At 39.7% G+C, this 23527-nt stretch overlaps 1 protein-coding gene across 3 annotated transcripts in view; it reads right to left on the bottom strand.

The window, feature by feature from the left end:
* Positions 1-279: 279 nt before the first annotated feature.
* The window catches only part of bcam (basal cell adhesion molecule (Lutheran blood group)), a 56814-nt gene continuing 33566 nt past the window's right edge, over positions 280-23527 (bottom strand). Inside the window, exons 2-17 of one of the 3 annotated variants that reach the window (XM_069142328.1) lie at positions 18475-18602; positions 17995-18211; positions 16142-16215; positions 15775-15871; positions 15445-15627; positions 14352-14473; positions 14064-14208; positions 13358-13473; positions 11778-11919; positions 10842-10966; positions 10021-10162; positions 8850-8870; positions 8175-8207; positions 6294-6435; positions 4230-4329; positions 280-2430 (exon numbers count right to left, since the gene is read on the bottom strand). In XM_069142328.1, the coding sequence (XP_068998429.1) occupies positions 2428-2430; positions 4230-4329; positions 6294-6435; positions 8175-8207; positions 8850-8870; positions 10021-10162; positions 10842-10966; positions 11778-11919; positions 13358-13473; positions 14064-14208; positions 14352-14473; positions 15445-15627; positions 15775-15871; positions 16142-16215; positions 17995-18211; positions 18475-18602 (1790 nt within the window). In that variant the 3' untranslated portion in view covers positions 280-2427. The remainder of the gene's footprint in view (positions 2431-4229; positions 4330-6293; positions 6436-8174; positions 8208-8849; positions 8871-10020; positions 10163-10841; positions 10967-11777; positions 11920-13357; positions 13474-14063; positions 14209-14351; positions 14474-15444; positions 15628-15774; positions 15872-16141; positions 16216-17994; positions 18212-18474; positions 18603-23527) is intronic. The other 2 variants (XM_069142329.1, XM_069142331.1) reach the window with 2 other exon arrangements.

Genomic DNA, 23527 nt, shown 5'->3' with positions numbered 1-23527 from the left:
ATAGATAGGGGAAATTCTTATTTTATTTAAAAAAAACATTTTTTTTTTAGATAGATTATATGGCCAACAGCTGCCCCCCTACAACTTTGACCATAAAAAAAGGACAAACCCTGACCTCTGAGAGAAATTTGGTTTCATATGTGATAATGGTAAAAAAAAAAAAAAAAAAACACAAAAAAAAAAAAAACAACAGAGAAAACAATGAATCCAATTCTGAAAAACAGCTTTGGAAAATTGGCTGTTGCCCTGACAGGAATAAAAACACAGAGAATACAGGGGTGTGATTGGTTTTCTTGAGATTTTCATTATAAATTCTACACAGCTGGAACACATTAAGATACATCAACACACCACAGAAGTCACAAACAGTGTAGCACAAAATATACAGTATACAGTACAGAGAGAGAGAGAGAGAGAGAGAGAAAAGTAAAGCACTGAGAATATCTCAAGAATGAAGAGAACAAAATTTAAAAATCTAAAATAAAATAAAAAATCTCTCTTCTCTCAGTAAGTGGAAAAGCCTGGGAAAAAGAAAACTCAGTAGTTCCAAAATTAAGAATCCCCTTTCTAAAAAACAATTTTTATACCACGATATTTTTATATAAAACAAGTCAAAAAACAATTCTCCAAGTTCACTTATCTATCTTCACCTGTTGACACAGGTTTGCTAACAGTCAGTATGTTTATGGCAAAATCAGCAGACATACATTGAAAAATAAAATAAGCCTTGTCGGCGCAGATAGTGGTTTGAGGCGACCTTTTCTTTAACAACAACTAAACAAAAATCAAGGCCATTGGTTCCAGTGTACAACAAAGTAAAAGGGCATGTCAACCCTCTATCAAACCTTTTTGGCCTGCCGACAGTGTAGGGGAAAAAAAAAAAAGCCAGTATTGCGTACCTAAAACACAGAAACACTCCTGCTGTGACACTCAAAAACTCTTTCATTTGGTAAAAATAAAAAGAACATCACATACTCCAGCAACAACCCCCGATCCCTCCCACACCTTCCCCTCCCTGCTCGCTTCAAACCAGAGCGAACCTGTGCCAGGGATTTCTCCCAACTGGTGAATCTGTGACTGCTGCACCGAAGCTACTGAAAGCCCCATTTTGTTGTCACGGGGAAACAACACCACAGCAGGCTACAGTTTAAGATTGTCGACCATTTTAACAAATTTCACCAATTTTACAGTGGAAAGCTGATGATGATGATTGGGCTTTAGGAGCTGAACCACTGTGTGCTGTGATTGTGAGAAAGATTTACAGGCTTTTAGTTCTTTACTCCAAATTTCAATGCAAAGTAGGGAACTGAAAGACAGTGAAAGACTGTAAGATAAAGGAGCAGTTACGGCCAGCAGCTTGGTAATCACAGACACCTTGGACTCCACATAATACACAGTACTCCTCCTGCTTGGCAGACATTGTATTTTGAATTTACAGAGAAAACAGGAGAGCAAAAGAAAATAAGTCAACAACTGGTGTACTGACATAATATACAAGCGTGCTGAAAATGGCAAGAACAAATTTGTACAACCTAATAGCTTGCTTTTTTTTGGTGGCTGTTTGAGCTGGATTTAAAAAGACAAGCAATTACAGAGACACGATCAGCCTTATTAGATGCCAGGGTTGTTTCTAAAGCTAATTAGAGATATTGGGAAAAATATATATAAAAACATTCACAGGTGGCAAAAACTCAGTTAAAAAAAATAACACCAAAGCTAATGGAGAGCTTCCTTGAGCAGAAATGTTACAGCCATGTGTGCCAAACAGTGTGCTTGGGGGTTAAATGTTGTGTGCGTAAATCATCACTTGTTAGTGAGGTGATTCAAACAGAATAACAGCCTGATATTTTCCCCACTATTACCAGCAGAGAGGAAAGAAATTAAGTGCAGACTCCAAAACAGAAAAGATGTTCGGCGTTAGACTTGAATGCAGACACACGCCCCAGAACATACAACACAGTGGCGTAATGGCATTTTTTTGTTTCACAGGATAGATCAGAAAGATTCTGCCACTGTTTGAATTTTGTATCAGTCATGTCTAACTGTACAGCTCTACTCTGCAGAGGAGTCAACCAAAGATGTGATTGGTGAAAGAAGCCACGATAACGTCAGCCAGTGATGTCACATTTCCACATCGTTTTAAACCTGTGGTAGCACAAGATGGATGGAGTTCTTAAAGGACACCATTTTTGTTTTTAAATTAAAGAAACTCCACTCAACTGGTCTAACCCAGGTTGTAAAACAAGGATAATCAATGCAAAACATGTTGTGCACCCCGAGGTCCCCAAAATCAACCCATCTTCCCGCTCCACCTCTTGATTCCCCTCTCAAGTCTAATGTAGTAAATCAAAATTATGCCTGTTGTCTTTGTAACTGTTGTCATCTTCCCTTCATCCCTCTGAGTTTTTTTTCCATCATCTGGTTTCATCACTGTCAGCAAGAAAGAGAGAAAAACACACAAAGATCAATAGAAATATTACCAACATACCTTTTTTCTTTATTTTGAGTTTAAAGAACAAAAACACAGTCTGACTTTTAAATAGTTTTCTTTTACAATTGGGTATTTTTTTTGTTCATAGATGCTTCATATCAAACTAAACAAAGATTAGGGCTTAACTTCAAAAACATATTCCCTTTAAATATTCATTCACATCTCATTCAACAGTTTATCAAGTGCTAATGATTTGTAGACAAACTTGTGCATTTAGAGGACAGCAGAACAATTACATTAACATTGAATTGAATAAAAAACACATTTTCAGGGTCAGGGTGTCCTAGTTGCCCAGTGTTTGTATACAAAGTATTTTCCTCTTTTAACACTGAGCTGGTGGCCACGAAAGACAATACATTTCCTGGTCTGCATGTGAAATCTAAATTGGCATCAACCAAACAAATGCTTAAATGTACTGCGATAGAATACTGAGTTAGAAAAGTGACCTTTACCCACACGTCATTATTTAAGTTTATTTTTTACATTAGTATTTTCTGAGAATTTTATGCCTTTATTAGAGTGGCAGTGGAGAGTTGCCAGGGATGACAAATATATTCTGCAGCTGGAATTATTTAGATATAAGCAAAACAACCTTGTGATACTTTTCTTGAATATATTAACAAAATTACCTAAATATCCTAAATATAAATCACCTTAAAATCCATACTTCAGAACAAAATTAAGTGCATCAGTGGCTTTGCTGCAGAATTATAGCTGACAGCTCACAGGGTGATATTTTCTAATGACATCTCAGGAAAGAAACATCACTTGGTAGCATATGGAGAGACAGACTTTTACATCTTCCTGTTATAGCCATTTCAAAAGCAAAGCAAAGTGAGTCTGCAATCTCCCTGCAGTTCTGAAATGTCATCCAGTTTGCTGTCATTGGTTTAAAGAAAAAATAAAATCACATAAAACAGGGCTCGCTTAAAGTGACTTTCAAATTCAAGTCAAAGATACCACTGCCGTAAATCTAGTGATGAAATGTTTTACATTTGTGATGACATTTTCAGATGACTCCCAACAACTGTCATACTCCATCATTGGAGCTGGAGGGACCACTTTCTCAAACCTGCTGTCTTTGAACTAAAACTGACTTTAGACGCTTGATCAGTGTGACGGAGGTGTCTGAATATGTTTGCTGACCGAATTGCTCATGTTCATGTCAAACTGCTATTAAGGATCTTTGTGGACAAGTAAATGTCTGCAGGACCAGTCTCATCCTTGTGGTGTAAATCCAAAGAGGAATACTGAAAGTTTACTGCTGTTAAGTTACATAACATTCTTCTACACCTCCGAATAATCTGAGTGTGCTGTATTATATAAGCAGGTGGAACATAGTCCCCACTAGAGGAAATCAAACCACGACTAAAGGTGTTCACTCATTTCTTGATGCCTCCTGTGATAGGAGCCTGCGTTTCACAGGCCTGAGTACAAACAATGACTAAAAAGAACTTGTATTTCTATGAAAAGTCTGCATATATCAGATAAGGCTTTATTTTCATCCTTTAAACTGAATTGTTTTTGACTTGTCCGTACGCACTACATGTTTGTGGCATGATGAGTCACATTCATGAATGCAAATGCAGATCTTAAACTCTCAAAATAATAAAATGTATAAGTTAACATTTTGTCTTTCAATGATCATCTACTTGAGCTTACTGCTAAACCACGGTTACCATAGTTCAGAATCATGACCCTTGACCCTCTTGTCCCTCCCTGTTCCCATTGGCCTAACCTGTTCTGTGGACAACTTTTTGTTGAGGAGACCAGCCTCTTCGTTGGCCTTGTCCGTCTTCATCTCCACCACAATGTCGTTGTTCACCTCTCCGCCGGCCCTGGACGGAGAAACCGATCAGAGCAAAAGTTCAAGAAAAAGTCTGTGATGTTAGCGTTTGTCAGGGATGGGTGTTGCCTGGTAGAACTAATGGATCTACACATGACTGAAGCATGTTTTGACCTCTACACAATATTTTTGACATGAAAAAGAAAAATGCGCAGTGTTACTGGACTAATGAGTTGTATTTTGTTTGCTGAGATTTTCTCATGTTCTGTTGTTGATTGTTGACTATATCAACTTTCAGACCAAACAAAACTGCTTTCCCTTCTAATTTGGACTGAAAAAAAAATGTAACAACACATTTTCTGGCAGAGCCCTCCAAACTGTAATTTCCATATGGATATAAAAACACTGAAATCAGCCACAAAAAAGTAGAAAATTGAAATTCTGGCAAAATATTTCAGGTTTATTAAAACATGATGAAGGGAAAACAACATTTAAGTCCAGGAAAATTAGATTTTTAGAGCAAAATGAAAGTTCCAAGGATTCTATTTTATGATTAACAGTTTATCAATTAATCCGGCTTTATAAACTAAATAAACATACTGATCTTTTTATACACATTGGGCAGAAGTATGACAGGTTTACTTATACAGTATAACTGCCACAACTAACTGTTGTGCCAAAATGTGGCTTCTTTCACGGGGAAACACAAGATGTTTTGCTTGGCATAACGAAAGGAGTGGAGCAGCTGTCAAATACAATTTTGCGCTGCCACTTGTACAAAAATTGGCATTTTTTTATAATCCAATATGTCTTAATTTATCTGAAAGTACACATCCCTTTTTATTTTATTTATTTATCATTTATACTTTATTTTACAATACATTTTGTAAGAAAAAAAAACATTTCTGGCACCAGTTTTACTTCTTTGTCTTCACAGAGCTTTTGCTGAATCTACTGCAGAGGAGATTGTTTTTCATCTGTTTTACAAAGCACACCATGGCCAAAAGCAACACTCTTGTTCACTTTTAGTGGTAATTGAGTCATATGAGTGCTACGTAATTACACGTAACACGTATCTATGTCCTGCTGTGAATGCATGTGGTTATGTGTCTGTGTGCATATGAGTGCATTCTATGTCTTTGAGTTGTCTGTGCAGCTCCCTCATGATCTACTGAGGGCACCTGAATGAAGGTGTGGGTTTGGCCTATATAAGTGCCTCCTTGCTTCACCCACGCTCTCTCTCACATTCCTGGCCCCAGACTCTGGTCTCCAGTTTGATTCTCACATTGATCTTATTTTGTGTGAAGAAATAAAATGCCACCTTTGTTTTGTATCTAACTCGTTGTTGTGTCCCTCCTTATGTTGCGACTTTCGAGTCGGTCGTAACATAAAGGGGCCTCGTCCAAAGCTCAGTTTAGACTTAGGTAATTTTTGTACTCCTAGACCCAGTTAGTAGGTTCATGCTGATGTCACCACTTATGGTAGGTTTTTTATGTTGGTTTCTTTTTCTCTTTTTGAGCTTCCCTGGTTAAGAAAGCCTGCAGGTGTTGGAGACCATCACCACTTTATTGTTCTTGTTCGGTAACCCTGGGGTGGCCCCTGGCGTGCCCGGGAAAGCCGACGAAGACTAGTTGAGGTTTAGCCAGATAGAAATAAAGTTTCTTAGGTAGAGAGGAAACCAGGTAAGTTCAAGAATAGGTTAGTTTGAAATTTTCATTCCTGATGATAGTATGTGGTGGCATTTGCTGGCCTTTGTTCTTCACATATGCTGTACTCTGTGTGAATAGGGAGAGTGGAGCAATTCTGGTCTTTAGTTTGAGTCTCACATTAATCTTATTTTGTGTTATGTAATAAAATGCCACCTTTGTTTTGCATCTAACTCAGTGTTGTATACCTCCTTATGTTGCGACTTTCGAGCCGGTCATAACATGGGGTAATTATTGCCAACATTTATTCCATCTGCCCCCCCCCCCCCCCCCCTTCCATCCCCTCCCCGCCACCCTCCTCTCTACTCACACTTCCTTCTTGTCCTTCTTGCTGCAGGGCAGCTTCCTCTTCTTGTTGAGGCAGTAGATGAGGGCCACCAGCAGCAGGAGCAGCAGAACACACACCACCACGGCTATCACCACCCCGCTGGAGCCTCCCTGCTGCTTGTCAGCTAGAGCACCGCAATGGATGGGACACATGGAGGGAGGGATGGAGGGCGGATGGTGGGGTGGAGGGTTTGTGGGACAGTGAGGGGGAAATTTGAAGGAAGGAGATAGGTAGGTGAGGTGGGGTGGGGGGTTGATCACAATGGAGGAAACGGGAAGATGGAATGGAGAGTTTTTGATTTGCAAGGGGCAGTGGTAGGGAGAGATGGACCATGTGGGGTGTTTGATTTGTGGGGTAGAAAAGGAGGAGGAAGAGGGAGGAAAATGATTTCATTTGGGGTGTCATTGGAGGGAAAGAGGGGGAGGATGGTGAAAGAGAGGATGGGGATGGATGGGGTCCAGGTGAAGACAGTGGATTGATTGATGGATGGATGGATTGGATGGATGGATGGGTGGGTGGGTGGAGAGGATAAGGGGCAGGGATTGGAATGTGTGGTTAGTCTAACTTTTGAATGCAATGATTGAAATGTAATGGGGCCAGCTGGGCTTGTATCCTGACAGATAATACAAGACAGCCAGAAAACAACACAGAACATACTCACCCATCCACCTACACTTGTATTACTATGCTTGTGAGGACGTAGTGCTAATCATTTTCTCAAATTTCCTCGACTGAATTTAAAAGTTGCATAGTAAAATGTAACAAGAGGTTTGAAGGCCATTATCAATACCATTTTAAACTATGGTAATTGATAATACTTATTTCTGACTGGATGGCTAGTGTCCTTTAAAGGAACAGTTCAACATTTTAAGTAAAGCCTTTCTCTGTCCACGGTTAACAAAAGAGAAAAAAGTGCCTACAAGCCAATGTAAAGCTTATTATTAACATGTCATATCTCTAGTTTTATAGGTTTCATGGTGGGTTATATAAATAATTGTTTATTAGCTGGGAGCACTGATGTCTTGGCTTCTCATCTGGTTGCCTGGCAACCCCACAGTAATGATAAGACTCCAGAAAGTTGGCTGACGTGTTTTGTTATATAACGTAAATGACTAGGTGGAGAATCATTCCACCTGAAACATTACCACCACGTTTCCTTTGAACTAGAATTCAGCTTGGCCATCGTGGGTTGTATGAAAAAGGTGATCCACAGGATATGTTCATTTGGAACCAAATTATTGTCTTGATGTGAATTATTAAAGGCCTAATTAACAGAAACTAAAAATGTGATATGAAAGTTCAACTTTTTTCGTTTTCTTTTTTAGTTGTGATTGGCGGCTTTTATGATATTTGTAATTGATGACATTCCTGCAGAACTAAAATCAGTAGTTTGTCAATGTTTTTGATGATCATGAAAAAAAAAAAAGATTAGTTTATTTGAATTGTAAGTCCTAAACATATATTCCCTTTTTTCACTATCTCTACTCTTAAAACGTGTTGTTTTTCCATTGCTCATTGCTCATTTATGGGTTTTGGGCTATTTATTAGACAAAAGAATAATTTTCACTTTCAAAGACTGGAAATTTAGGCCAAACTATTCTTTGCTCCTTTGAGAAAATTGTTAATCAATATAGAAGAATTTTTTTTTTTTTTTTTTGTCCTTAAGTGTCCTCTCCCACCCCCCTCTCCAAAAGCCTGTCCTCTCAACCACAGTAATACAAGTACAGATACACAAAAAAACAGTAGCTCTTGTAAACACAAATACATCAACCTGTGTGTGTACACAGACATCAATACACACACAGTAACTTACAGCTCTCGACGAACAACCATACACATGTCAATAGGGTTAGCGATACAGACCTGATTTTAGCACAGGGTTTCCAGAGAGCAGCACTTTTGAGAGAAAGAGAGTTTCTCAGTCTGGTAGCATAGCAAAGCAACAACCACAACACACACCACTGAGAGCATACGCACACAAAAGCTAGAGTTGCACAATCTACACACACAGCACACGGCAAGTGGAAACGACGAAAGGAAAAGCGGGAAATAAGAAGGCAGTCGGAAAGATGAGGTTACCAAGAAGACACAGTAAAGGCACGAAGAGAGGAATGGAAGGAATAGAATAGAATAGAATCCTTTATTGTCCCCAGGGGGCCACAAAAACTTGAAGTAGCATCCACAAAATGTAGGACAGACATCATACAAAGGTGACAAGAGAAGAAGAATAACAATATACAATATCCACAGTGTTCGGTAGCAACAGGGCAAATATACAAGATTACAGTACAGTAGATGAAGGTGTGTATGTAGAGGTGTGTGTGTGTGTGTGTGTGTGTGTGTGTGTGTGTGTGTGTGTGTGTGTGTGTGTGTGTGTGTGTGTGTGTGTGTGTGTGTGTGTGTGTGTGTGTGTGTGATGGAAGGGCTGGGGCAAGAAGAGATGGATGGAGGGGAGGTTTCTAAATTACAGGGTCTGTACAACAAAGAGTCCTGAGACAAGAAGGGAGGAGAGGAGGAGGAGGAGGGAGAAGGCTCTACCTTCGGCTGAGCTGTCAATTGCTGTAAGAGAGAGAAACAAAGAGAAGAAAGGCTAGAGGTTAAGGTGCTCCAAAAGAGCAAATCAGGATTGGGTAGCACCGGCTATTAGTAAATCCATTTCATAATTTGTGTGGAAAGTTTTTTTGGAACCATTAGCTTGCTTCTCGGTGGTGGTTTACCAAATCAGGGGATGCTGTTAATACTTATCATTAATACTTGGTTAAAAGGAAAAATCTGTCTCTTCATCCAATTTAGGGCATATATAAAGAAGGAGTCACTGTAGCAAGCTGAGGCAATAAAACTGGCAATCTTTTGTAAATGCCGGTATAGATTTGTTTATTCATATCTGACTATCTTAAAAAAAATTTGTTTCAGAGTTCATTGTTATTCATGCAGTTTAAAATGGGAGGGAAAATAATCAGATGACAACTGATGTTAGCTTGGTAGTAAGTTTGTTTAAAGTTATTGGAATAACATAGATGTAAATTTTAGATTGTGTTTGTGATGCGTGATCATAAATGCAAAAAGATGAGAACTGCTTAATCGTTCACTTATATATTACGTTTTTCCAGTTAACTATCTGAGTTAGCTGCACAAAAGTTACATCAGGCACATACTGGGCAAACAAACAGGTATGAAGCTGGGCTTTAAAGCAATTTTGCTGTAGTGGCTGCATGTATCAGTAAAACGTCTATGTAGACTTGATGCACAATAATCCAAAAGCATTTCTCACATAACATCACTGGAAAAGGAGCAAACAAGATTTAAAACTGTTTTTTTTTTTTTAAAGTGACACAATCCTGTTGAAATTACTCCTCAGAATCTGGATTTGACCAATTCAGTCCAATAACACATGGGAAGTGTTACGGAATTTTATTTCTTTATTACTTTATATACTTGATGTTTGGGCCCCAAAATGTTGAAGTGTGAAGAGGCCTGGTGTATACAGCCACTGTGCAGCTTCCATGAAGTTACTTTATAACAAGGCCAAGTCTGAATTTATGAAGAACTTATGTAACTGCATAATTTTTTGCTGTAAAATCAGATTTTCTTTTTTTTTAAAAGAGAGAGAAAAAAAAATTTGTTTCATCTCTGTCTGATACAACTTTGAGGCTCTTTATAAAAACCTGGAGGTGAAAGACAAGAGAGATGAAGTAGCCTCATCACTGACCTCGTTTGAGAAATACTGGGAAGGACTTGCTATCTGTTCCATGCTCGTTGGAGACCTCGCAGGTCACCCCGTCCTTCATGACCTCGGCCGTGGCTGGTAGGGTCATGGTGCTCACCACCTTGTCACCTTCCAATGATACTGACTGGCAGGAGCAAAGAATGGAAGGAAGAGAGACAGAGGAAGGAGGACAATGTAAAGACATGGATTTTCACATATCCCCCCCCATCTTCTCTCGCCTTTTAAAGTTGTGTCATATTTTTCTATTATTAATATTTTTCACTCATTTGTACTTTGTCTTAGTAAGTCCCATCACGTTGTACGAGTGATTCTTTATTCAATCTTCCTCTCAATCTCTCATTTAGAAAAGCTGCTCTTTAAAATAGTCAGCTGTGCAAGCTGAAGTGTCTTCTGTCTTTGATCTTACATATACCACTATTTGCTTCTGACATTATTCAGTTTTTCAAAAAGATCATTAAAGTTTAATCTGACTTTATCTCTTTATGTAATATTTCAATAACAAAGCTGTACTCCCTCTGTTGGTTTATTTAAAACTGCTTCATATGGGATTTTTCTCTCATCTTTTAATTTAGCTTTTGAAGTTTCATATAGCTGCCAGTAACATTTTGGGATGTTAGGAAAAATCATGCTTCAAACTTCACACTGACCCAAATAAAATAATAATGATAGCAATGTTTTGTTGGAAATACATCTTCACCTGGGTTTTTACACTTTTAATATCCCTTCCAGGAAAGTAGCAATGACTTCAGTTTACCAAATAATTCCTGTATTTGCAAAGAAAGACTACGTTTTTAAATGTGTACCTCTGTTCCTGAGGGCTTCCAGGTGAACTGAGGGGCAGGGAAGCCATAGGCTGAGCACTTCAGAGTCACCGTGTCTCCTTCCTTCCCCACCTCTCCAGCGGCGGGAGGCTCAATCATCGGTTTTCCTGGACAGGGAGGGGGTAAGGGGAGTTTAAACACAGTGAACAATGCAGCAAAAAAAACTCAAACACACATACACACCCAGATTCATTTCATAATGGATCTAATCACCGGAGAAGGAATGAACATCTATTCTGAGCGAGCTGCAAATATAGAACCTCCTTCCTCCGGCTAAAACAATACCCTGCACTCCACCACTGACCATTGCCAATATTCTGCGTGTTCAATGGTGGGATGGGTAAAAAAAAAAAGAAAAAGATTACTCTGCTTATAATACAGTGTAAAGTCCCCAGCTCCAACCATTAGGCCTCACACAAATAAAAGTTCAAGTCAAGGGATGAAGCTATGGAAATTTAGTAAGAAAATACAAGATGCCAATGTGATTTGATTACATTTGAAATCAGCCACAGATGAGCTGTATACACAGTAACTTCAGTAGAAATAATCAATTTTCAAAGAAAAATGTTAACTGAAAAAACAACAAATTTACACTTTGTCACACGGGAGAAAAACTATGTGCTCCCGGGCCTAATGAACTACTCAGTTTGACACCTGCTGCTGACGTGACGTCATTAAATCACAAAACTAAAGGGAGCGTCAATTGTTGACATTAAATGTACATGAACTTTTCTTTCTACATATTTCCTATAATTATTTCCTGCACAATGAGCATAAATCAGACCAAAACAAAAAATGAAGTAATATTCTTGAAATTCAAATGAACTGATCTTACATTCTTGTCCAAACCCAGTTTTATTATGCCAGTCTGTGAATGTAAGTGTTTCTGTATGCAGTCTATTCATGTGAGTATGTTACCTTTGACAGTGAGGTTGACACCAGCCTCGGCCGTCAGTCCTGGCACAGATGGAATGGCTGCGACACACATGTACTCTCCGGCTTTATCATAGGAAACATCTTGTATTGACAGAGTACCGTCCTGAGACAGCACCTCAGAGCCCTGGTGAAACACAAACACACTGAAATGAATCCAGCTGGACTCACTGTATCATCCCTCAATTATTTCTTGTTTATATTCTCTCTGTTTGAATATGAGAGAGGAACATCATTGTGAATATCTAATTTGAAGGCACACTGCTATGCTGGGAAAGCACAGGAAGAATCTTCACACACTGTTTGAACGTGCAGTGATAAGAGATCACAGTCAGTCCAGCCACGATGAACCTGCCATTCCTTTTCGACTTCTTCTCATAGGAATCCCTCTTTCTACGAACAAACACGTTCTCTCTACCCAGAAAAGCAGCAACTGGTGGGTTTCTATCACACTCGGGAGACACAACAATAGATACACAAGCCACAATAACAGGCCTGACACTGGAAGAACACTGTGCACATAACAAGTGGAAAAGCAGGGATGAATACCAAACACACCAAGGTTATCAAGATCATATGTAGTTTTCCAGTGAGAATCTACTGAGATGCTTCAAACTGACTGTAAGAGTGAACAAAACATCAGCTCTTTGGTATGTTTACTGTTGAAAATAAGTTTAGCACTGAAACAAAGGCACCACGTGTGGCTCTTGTTGTCATCATGGTACCTTCAGCCTGCTGCACACGAGTAATCACATCCAAATAGTTTGATATTCATTGCCTAAAGCAGCCATTGTCATTTTAATGTTACAATTTTTTACTTTTAAGTCACAGACTATTAACACACTGAAATTGCATGTCTTATACACAAGTGAAAATTAAATTCATTTTAACTAAACATTTCTTAGGATTTATGCTGAATAACTGTATATAAAATGGTATTAGAGACATGTAGCACATGCTGTTTTTTTCTCATTCAGACAATGAAACAAGCACTGTCGGCTCTCCAGTTGGACACAATGAAGCTTGTGTAGCAGCTCGCAACTGTCCATAAAGGGCGCAATGCCACGGAGGCACCAGTGTTAAGTGGCAGCTGCACGCTAAGTTCATCATATACAGAAAGTTTGTCTTGTTCAATAAAAAAAAGGGCTTAAAAAAAGGCTGCATCAAGTTGAACCAGAATCATAATGACCAAATATGGCACCCAAGGAAAGATTAAATTATTGTTTAACATCTAGCCTGCTTTGTTAATGTGTAACACTGATAAGCATAAAAATTATTATCTGGGAATGCTTAAAAATAATTCTGTGTACAGATGAGGTGTACTTTTATGACCAAATGTCAAATCAGTGCCCTATAGAAGGCTTTCACAGCCAGTTACACTCTTTAACATACCGTCTCCAAGGATGTTGTATTTGTTTTAAAATGAAGAACAGCAGGAAACACAAATCTTTAGCTAAATTCTACAATACAAGGAAAAGAACTGCATTTAATTTTTATATAAATACACCAATTTTGTTTAAAACTAAAAGGAGAAGGTTAAAAAGATTGAGAAAGTGATGGCAGACCTTTTTCCAGTGAACTGTATGCGAGGCAGAAGCCTTGGTCTTACACTGCCACTCCACATTGTCTCCAAGCATGACAACTTGAGGTTCGGCAGGGATCACGCTCACTGGGTCGATGTCTGACAGAGAGAAAACGGAAAGCAACTGAGAGACGAGGTGGGAAACACCTGAAACCCTGAAGCTTTCTATACATTTTAAGGAGTTCAAAAAGCGCCAATTAAAATCAAACTGCTTCTAATCACTTAAACAACCATGTAATAGGGCTCTTAAAATGGCAATACTGAGCATAATATAAAAAAAATTTTGCAAGTACAAAGCTAATGCACTTACTCTGAAGTTAAACCCATTTGGAAGCCTAAGTTAAGCCTTTTCCATGCTTTTTCGAGGCTATCACCACTTAATGTGTGTGATAAGATCAAATTAAACAGTGTGATTGGGATAACATTAAAGTAACAGATGAACTGTGAAAAATTGAATTAGATATCGCCTGGCTGAAAGGATTCCATTAAAGCTCATTCCCTTCTAACCCTTTTAATTCTGTGATATACTGATGAAAAGAATGGCTTGCTGCAAGGGGTGACACTGCACAAATGGGAAGTAAATTGTTCTTTATGCTTGTTTACTTTAATTCTGCAGTAGTGTGTGTGTGTGTGTGTGTGTGTGTGTGTGTGTGTGTGTGTGTGTGTGTGTGCATCGCTGGCTCACTCACAGTGGACGGAGAGGATGATGACTCCACTCAGGTCGGCATCCAGGTTATCGAAATCTGTAGCGGTGCACTTGTACTCACCGGCATCTGTACGCTTGACAGATTTCAGTGTCAGAAGACCACCCTGACCCTGATTGATGGCTTCGCCCTGAATATGGAACAACAGGGAATATAGGTCAAGACTGAGCAAAATAGTGACAAAACCTAAACTAAAATTGTTTGTAATAAGGTGGAATGCATAGAACAAAACCAGAAAAAAACAACTAAAATGTGCTTGAAATGCTTACGTACATCTTTAGTGAAGTCAATCTCAGGTTGGGGGTTACCATCAGTCTCACATTTCAAATTGACAGTATCACCCTCCTTGACTGGATCAGTGTTGAGCAGGGAAAAGGTTGCTTTCTCAGAGGGATCTAGATGGACAAGAACAGACATGGAACAGGTGAACATTCCTTCACCGGTGGCGTTTACACTGTTACACTGTGTATCGTCAATCAAAGATGACCATTGCATTCCAGAAAAGATACTTTCTCAGAACCTCCTCCTTCCTCGCCTCATCATTTGTCTTTAGCCGAGAATTAAACCCCACTGTGGTTGTGTTAACTTAGCCGGAGGAAAGACATGAAACCAAAGAAATGGGCGCAGGAAGTAAAGATACAACGCTAATAGTCGTTTGTTGTTTAATTTTTTAATAACATAAGTTTTTCTCAAAATAGAAAGTAACAAAATACTTACAATTCATGAGTAAATATATTCATTTTCAAAAAATGGGGTCTTTAGCCTGTTTAGCCATCCCAATGACATGTCTTTGAATGTCAGTTGGTTCCCCACTTTGTTCCAGTCTAAAATATCTCAACTACTATTAGATGGATTGCCCTGAAAGTTTGCGCTGGCATCCTAATGACTATGGAGATCCCCTGACCACATAATATTTTTTTTTAAAAATGGATGACATGAAAGCTGCCCAGAAGTGAGGCCCAAACATCTCTATCTTAATAGTTGGTTGCAGCATTAATCCCTGTTAGCAGAAGGGTTCACTTCAGCACAAAGCTGCTCCCCAGGAAGCCCTTAGTTTTTTTATGATCTCCCCCGCCTGGTTACGATCACCTTCACAGCAGGGGAACGACAAACTGGTCTGATAGGAAATTGTACTTGGTTAATAAGCAGCTAGCATTAAAAAGAGGCCAGAGGTTTAAATTCAATTATGATCAAAAATAAAACATGATCAAAATATTTGTTTTAAAATGTTCTTGCTAATTCAAATTAATTGATTTGCCCTCAAACTTCAAACCACCTTCAATTCCTTGAAAAGACCTCTGCTTGTAGTATTATCATACATTAATGGGATGTAGCCTGACCACTCTGCTCCCGTTTCTCCACTCACAGTTGAGGTTGATGGTGATGGTGTCGGACTTCTTCTGTTTGATCTGGTCTCCTGGCATGCTGTACTCCACGGTGCACTGGAACACAGAGTCCTTGTCGGCCTTGGTGGGCTGCATGTACAGGCTGCTCTTAAGTGTGAAGAGACCCGAGGCCTCCTTCACCAACGAGGGACTCATGAAGGTCTCTGACAGAGAAGATGGGTGGAGGAGGGGAAACATTTCTTAAGATGAATGACTTCAAACGATCAGTTTATGGAATGATCGTAGAGGTTGTACAGATTATCCTCTGCTTTGTAGAGGATATAAAATTGTAACTGCCAGAGGACACATACTCTCTTTCCTGTCTTTGACTTCAGGAAGGGGCTGGTCATCTTTGAACCAGATGATTCTTGGCTGGGGATGTCCATTCATTGTCACGCAGGTGCCAATCTGATACACATGAGAAAATGAAAGAAATGTTTTAGAGGACAGTAGGAAAGAAGGCTTATTTGTAAAGGAAACAGATCTGTTCAAACACAGATTGAGCAGATTCAAGTACATAATAATAATAATCTTTCACATTGTAATCTTTTTTTTATTTTATTTTGCATGTTTGTGTGCTGCTGCATGTCCTTCTCTGTTTAACAACCAGAGTGAATGGGAACGCTGTGAATCCAGCTACGTGCAAATGTGCAAACACACAAGGAGCTGCACACAAACCTCTGAGCTGGTCAGCTCCCCCACAGAAATGGCCTGAGTTGACGGCTTTGTGATTTCTGGCTTCTCAGGAGCAACTGAGACAGAAAAAGGAAGGAAGGTAATTATTAAATCATTATGCTTCACAGGAAGAAAAATGTGTTAACTCCAACATAGGAGTATAGACAAACACTTAACTTTCATATTTGTAGCCAAACCGACATGTCTGCTGACCTTGTTAATTAAGCGGAGCAGTAAATAACTTGCTTCACATTATTACCCCGTGATCTGGTCCACATGAGCTGATAAGGGTCAAATCACAAAGAAAAGGAAAAATAGCACCCCCTTCTCTGGCCCACACAGCCACAGGTGGGAGTGTTCCCTCTTGTTTCTCTGCTTTATTCCGGAGCTCACGTTTTCTCATGCAAGGTCATCTTATCACCGCCTGCAGCTGTTACCTGCTTATGAAAGCAAACTGTAGATGGGTATTTCTCTTTCTGTCCCAATCCTTTGATTCTTAGTCTTTGTTGTAACTCTGTCCCCAAAAATGGGGTGACATTTCAATAGTCATTTATAGTTCTAAATATTTTACAATGCAGGAAGCCAATTGTAACACAGTAATTGAAATACATATGGAGGACGTGAATCCATTCACATGAATGAACATGTTCTTCCACAACCTTTTACATTCAGACTGACAAAGATTTTTAAGTGTAGACGGACAGTTTTGAATGTTTTTAAAAAAAAACGGGTAATGTACAGAAAAAGGACAGTAAAGATATTTTTGTTCTGTTGTAATGTGTTTTTCTTTGGCAGACAAATTGTTTTACTCTCTACTGCAGGGTTCACGAGAGAAATAAACCAGGCTATCACTGCTGGAGTTCAGCTCCCAGGAGACCTCATAACTCAGTCCCATTAAGTTAAAGCTGGAAAGACACACAATAATTCACCCCCAATGAGTCAAGTGGTCAAATGTGAACAAAGAATAATTGCTGGTTTGTGAGGCAGGCTGTTTTCTTCGTTCTGTGGGCAGTGAGTGCATCTAAAAAGGCCTTTGTCAAATATCACTCCATTTGAAGTATTGTTGAACACTGACTTCCCCATTCACAATTAAGAGCTTATTTTATGAGATCGCCTTAAACCTTGGTGCCACTGAAGGTTAATGGATAACTTGTAAACTGTGGAAAGCATGACTAAAGAAAGGGTTGTTTTTCTATTCTTCCAACACAAATCCTCCCCTCTTTACGGTGACTGATCAGTTCAATCCAAAATGGAAATGATTCCACTCATTTGAGTGCAAGCGCTGTGGGAGGGGCAGGGACACAGGGGCATGAACACCGGTCAGCCCCTGGCACCTTGGTGATATATGTGGACTCTTATTAAGGAGAGATAAATGAGACATGACAGGTGTGATTGAACTATTCATCAATTGTGTCAAGAGTGATTAGATTGTGGTTAATTGACCTCTGGGGAACTTATCAAAAGAAACTGGTAACCTCAGGCATTGGAGAAGGCTCCAAAGTCCTTCACGTGAAAATATTAGTTAAATCTTCTTTATTCTTGATAAATGCAGAAAATTGTGATAAATTGTGCTTAAAAATACAATTCATCTTTGTAGAGGTGCATGGTGTTGATGTAAGCATGAACGAAATGCAATCAGCAAACTGCATTACATGCATTAAGTACAATTAAGCTGCTTCTTAATCAAAGTGTGCATGAAGACACACAGATCTCCCAGATTAAAGCCGTAAACCTTTAGTGACAGTGACAGCAACAACTCAAGTGAGAAATTCCATTCAGAAACAAGGGGCAAGTTTATGTGGGGTGTCTGGCTCTTTAACAAGGTAATGTTGAGGTCATACAATAGGCTCACTCACAGAAGACTTTGAGGTTAGTGATGGCTTCTCCGACTCCAGCGGGGCCAGCGGTGACCTGGCAGCAGAAGGCGAGCTCGTCAGATGTTTTAACGGAGGAGATGGTCAAGGTGAAGTCCTCTCCGATGGTGACCCGCCCTGTCAGAGGGGTGTCACTGTCGCTTTGTCCCTCGCCACTGACGGAGCGGAAAGCCACGCGTTTCCTGCCTCCCTGCTCCACCTGAATGGACGGATGGAAAGAAGAAAATAAAGGAAGAAGTTAGAAGAAACGTGAGGTGTGAGTGGAGGAGGAAAAATAAGACAAAAAATATGAGTAAGAAAAAGTAGGAGACCTAAATTATTCATAAAAAATTACATCTTTGACAGTGTATTCCCTGTTAAAATGTTCATAACAACTTGTCTGTAACAATTCTAAGTTCAATTTATTTGTCTGTGTACATATATTCAAATGTGGAAGAAAAATTATGTCTGGAAATGACTTACAATGAACCAGTCAACGATAGTGTTGCTTGATGATGTTGAGACGGTGTATGTGCAGAGCAGTTTGGCAGTCTCTCCTTTCAACACCTCCACTGTAGGAGCCACCTTCACAGTCACAGCCCCACTGCATACTGTAGAAGCAAACACACAAAGACATAAAAATAAGATTAAGGACCTTGAAAAATGCAACCAGAGATATTGGTTGTGTCAGAAATACGGGTTTTACAGATATACACGAGGATTAAATTTGATTATGTGGTGTCAATAGAAATGTGTTTAAAATACATTAGGACATGACAGGTTGGCAGATAAACAAAAAACATTATATAACTTGGACTAGTTCAGTACTGTACAGTACACTGCCTCTTGAAGAAGGGTAGAAGGAAAGAAAATAGTCAGAAAAACAAATAATAAAACCACCATGACTTCAACTTGTCTGCATGTTATTAAATTGAGAGCCTCTGTGTTTGTTTAATACCCTCAGGGCTTCCGAGTCTTCAAACACTGAGTTACGAGAACCGGGGACGGCCGTGTGGCGTCCAGGAGGGACTTTGTCAGCACGCCTTTTCCTGCAGCGCCTCGGGCAGTTTGCACTCCTCACACACACATCGGCAACAAGAGGCTGTAGTCTATGATTAAACCACGTTTTTACAGCACAGTACCTCACCCTTGATACAGAATAACTTCTGTATCTTCTACAGCAATTAATTATCATCTTCAGTGTGTAAAATATACATAATCTTGGCAAATAAAGGGATATTCCACCTGAGATCTATTAGAGTCGTTTGAGGGCAATTGCGATATTTCCGATGGTAACAGAAAATCAAAGCAAAAAATTCAAAAAGTGTAAGTGTCAGGGTTAAAGATCTCAATCCATGATACAGCAGCCATTGTATACAAGAGTGGGAAACTATAAGTATCAGTACTCCTATAAAAACTATATGAAAGGGGTTAAAAACTATTAAGGGATGCTGGGGGAAGCTTTCAGGCCCATGTGACTGGCACTGTCAGTGTTCTCCATTCAATAAAGACACTAAGCTGCACATGTTGTCCCAGATTTCCATGGGAGAGTATGCAGAATGGATCCACAGTGGTTCCTGTGTGGATTGGAAACACACAATAGTTCTTTAAACTCTCTGCACATCCTAGCTATGGAGACACAATGTAACGACTAGATTGCGCTGCAGAGAGGAGAGACTGGACAAGAGGCAGGGGAAGGAGAATTGAAGGGGGGAACGGGGCTGTAATTCTGCTAATGAAGTCACTGCAGCAATCCAGTGTCATAAATCGTATGTTGCGATAACACATGACGACACTTGAGTTCACTGGCTTTCGAGTGTAGGGCTCTAGTGCGTCAAAACGATGGACACCTGCAATGAAGGGAAAATGGTATTCACAGTAAATCATTGGCGTTACACAAGTCACTTCTTTCAAATTCACTGATCAACATCAACGGCCTTATTTCATAGCCCACTGAATGTGACATGCATGCATAATTTGGCAGCCTTGTATGAAAGACATGACTTCCCAAGCATACTTATATAAAATTAACTTTATGTCAGTAAAAGAAAGCTAACTGGAATTGGTATTGATACGATACAGTACATTCACGGAGATAAACTACAACAAAATATCTTGTTAAATAAAATACATCAGTGAAGCTTCAGTAAACAGCCACTCAGCAACATTCCCAAATTTATTCCTAATACTGCATATGCTACAAACATTCAGTATCACTAAAAAAAAAAAAAAAATTAAAAAAAAAAAATTAAAAAAAAATCTACCCTGAAATCAATATTAAAAATGGGGACATACAGCACAGTGCATATTGCTAATGAACGACCCGGCTCCATATTCTGTACGATAACATAAATTAATCATGCCATCAATTTCTGGACTGCAAACTCTACAGTTGAATAATTTATTTGTTGTGAGAAAATGCCAAGAGTGGGGAGGGATGGACTTCTGGGAATCATAGCTCTTTGACAGGCTAGTTTTAATAACAGGGCAGAGAGATGCAGACGGGAAAGATGAAAGAGTGTTTGCTCAAAATGTCTAAAGAGAGATGAGAGGAGCTGAACGATGGCCACCTTGTTATCAGTCTGCTGTGAGGAGAGGAAGTAACGCATGAGAGGAGCGAGAGAGAGAGAGAGAGAGAGAGAGTACATATAGAGGAGATAATAGGGTGAACTGTCAAGAATACGCACTGTGGTTGCTGTGTTGCGGACGTGCGGTGCGTTCGTGAGACACATTCCAGCGGGGTCAGATGTTGTGATTCACCATGACCCACAAACCACACGGGGGTTCAAAATTCTGTCGAGCGTTGACATTCGATGAAAAGATCCCTCTCCAGCGTTTTATTCCTTCACTTCCTCTTCATTTACTTTTTCACTTCCCTTGCCTCTATTTTTATCCCTTGTGTGTTTTAGCGTTCTCTTCAGCCTCGCACAGCATCCCTGTCGCTCTCTAAATATGTTTTGCTCTATCAGCTTAGCGACTCTCTAGCAATCCAACATTAGTTTTACAAACTGAGTCTCATGTTCGGAGTTTGGTAGAGGGATGTAGCCTAAAAAAAAATATCCTCTGTTTCTGCGCCAACACAAACAGAGAGCCAGAGCAGGCAAGTGAACAAGAATGTGAGTAAATGAAGCGCTGCGCTTGTTGACGGCACTCAGGATTCAAGAGTCCCGTTGAGTGGTGCATGGGAAAAATACACACTTACACACACACACACACACACACCGCATTCAATCAAGTGACTGTCTGGCATATGCACAGAGAGCTCGAGTCTTGACTTGGTCAGATAACTTGGTATATGTCCATGCCAGCATGGTGGCTTGAGAGATGGTTGGTCAGTCCACCACTTTGGTCCAAGCTGAAATATCTCAACAACCGTTTGATGGATTGCGATGAAATATTGAGCAGACATTCAAGCTCCCCAGACGATGACTCTTTAGCTATGTTTCCATTACACGGTGCTGGCTCAGCTCGACTACGCTCGCTTTCGGGTTTTGGGGTGCTTTTTCTGGATTTTCCACTGCAGATAGTCGACTCTTCGGGCCTGATTTACCAAACGTTTGCATGTGTAAAATCACGTGCAAACTTCACACCGGCCCGCAAAAAAAAATTCCTAGCAGATTTACCAACGACGTGCAGGGAGGATTGCATCTTTCAAATGTGCAATTTAACACACGTCCATTTTGCGTGTTTGCCTGAATGCATACGTAATATTGGGCGTTTCTGCTTGAAGGTGCAAAATACTGGGAGGGAAGATGCAAAGAGCACAATTTAGCACCCGCAACGATATTTACTAAACCTGAAAGTAGAAATAGGAGAAGTGATTGTGTGTGTATTTTAGTACGACTGAAAGGAACGTATTAATCAGATGCGCAAATCTGGAGAGACACGGCTGCTCTTATTGTGGTGAGAAGGAGACGCAGGAAAACCAAACAATACGTAGAGAACGTGGTTTTACACCCGTGGAAACATTTTCGAGATGTCTGAAAATTATTCAGACATATCGTTTGTCAGCGATGACATTTCTGAGTTGTTGAATGAACTGAATGATGATTGACAGCCAATAACCAGGAGGAGCCACGACATACCAGCAATTAACAAACTTCTCCTATATAGCGTTTTGTTCTTGTTCTATTTCTATTTCTAAATTCAATGGGATCAGATTTCCTTTTCCTTTTGTGGTCGCTCTGTTTTCCATTGCTGGAATCACTTTAACACGCAAACCCCTCAATTAAATACAGCGATTAACACCTGGTTTCAATGACGCAATTACTCTTAGTAAATCACCTGCAAAACAGGTGCAAAAAAATGTGCAAACTTTTGGAAGGAACATGCAATTTAGTACTCGTTATTTGAGATCTTAGTAAATCAGGCCCTTAGTGTATAGTTGGTCGTCACAGCGATACCCTGTGACACTACCATGATGTCATGTGATGTGACACACACGGGAACGACGGATTACATCAAAGGGATGGTGTCTTGATGCTTGTGTCGCACAATGATGATTCTAGTGGCGATTCTTTCCGACCAATCAGTGGTCTGCAACGTTTTTACATCCGCTTTTAGTATCATCTCAGCTTACTTGGGACCTCGACGGAGGTGATACCAAAAAAAGTACCCAGTACAATCCACAATTTTTGGCCAACGGAAAACCAGAAAAGGCGAGTTGAGACATATGATGTGGCGTAAAAGTACCTTTTCTGAATTTTGTTGAAAAAAAAATGTATTAAGTGTTTCAAAAACTATTGAAAGGATTTCCATTAAATTGGTACAGAAATCCATGGTGCCCAGAGGATGAAACCTTATTACTTTGGTGATCGTATAACTATTCAACCAGCGTCACCAGCAGGTCAAAGTTTTAATTTATCTTGTGAAATATCTCAACATCCACTGAATGGATTGGCAGACAATTTCCATCATATATTCAACTGCTGATGACGAGTGCAAGTCACACGATAGTGATTATAATTAACTTCCTTTGGAAACATCTGTTATTTTTGGGTCATACATCATGTTAATTGTTCCACTACTGACACAATTTTGCCAAGTATAATGGCATTAAAACTGCTGAGCCCTCACTTTCCAAGCTGTTAAAAAACCCAACTTCTCTTTCTTTTGTTGCATAGTAATAGTCAGCTACCATTATTCGAAACACTCTGTGAGGATGATTGAGTGATATTGGTGTCTGATAGGAAGCAACAATATGGTCTGAAAATGTCCATTTGTATCAAATCCTTCTCTCTTTTCCACCATCTTGCTCTGACCCGACTATGTCTCATTGATTTTATTCTTTGTCTTGCTCTCTCCCTTTTTTCTCTTTCAAATGCATCTTTTGGTGTCATTCACAATATGTTTTATGTCCAGAGCGATCAATCAGGCCGCTGCGCTGTGTTTTACACACGAGGCAGCTGGGCAGACAGAGACAGGCAATTAAAGCATAATTAGGGAGTCCTCTGCCCAATCTGAGCCTGGAGCAGCATGTGTGTGTGCACAGGAGTGTTTGTGTATTTAGAGACGCGGGCTGTTGGCTGTCACTCTG

This window comes from Embiotoca jacksoni, unplaced genomic scaffold, assembly GCF_022577435.1.
Source record: "Embiotoca jacksoni isolate LCO1_2020_lvr unplaced genomic scaffold, fEmbJac1.0.p SCAF_11, whole genome shotgun sequence".
NCBI lineage: Eukaryota > Metazoa > Chordata > Actinopteri > Embiotocidae > Embiotoca > Embiotoca jacksoni.
Note: the sequence above shows the minus strand (reverse complement) of the source record. Positions and strands in the feature narration are given on the sequence as shown.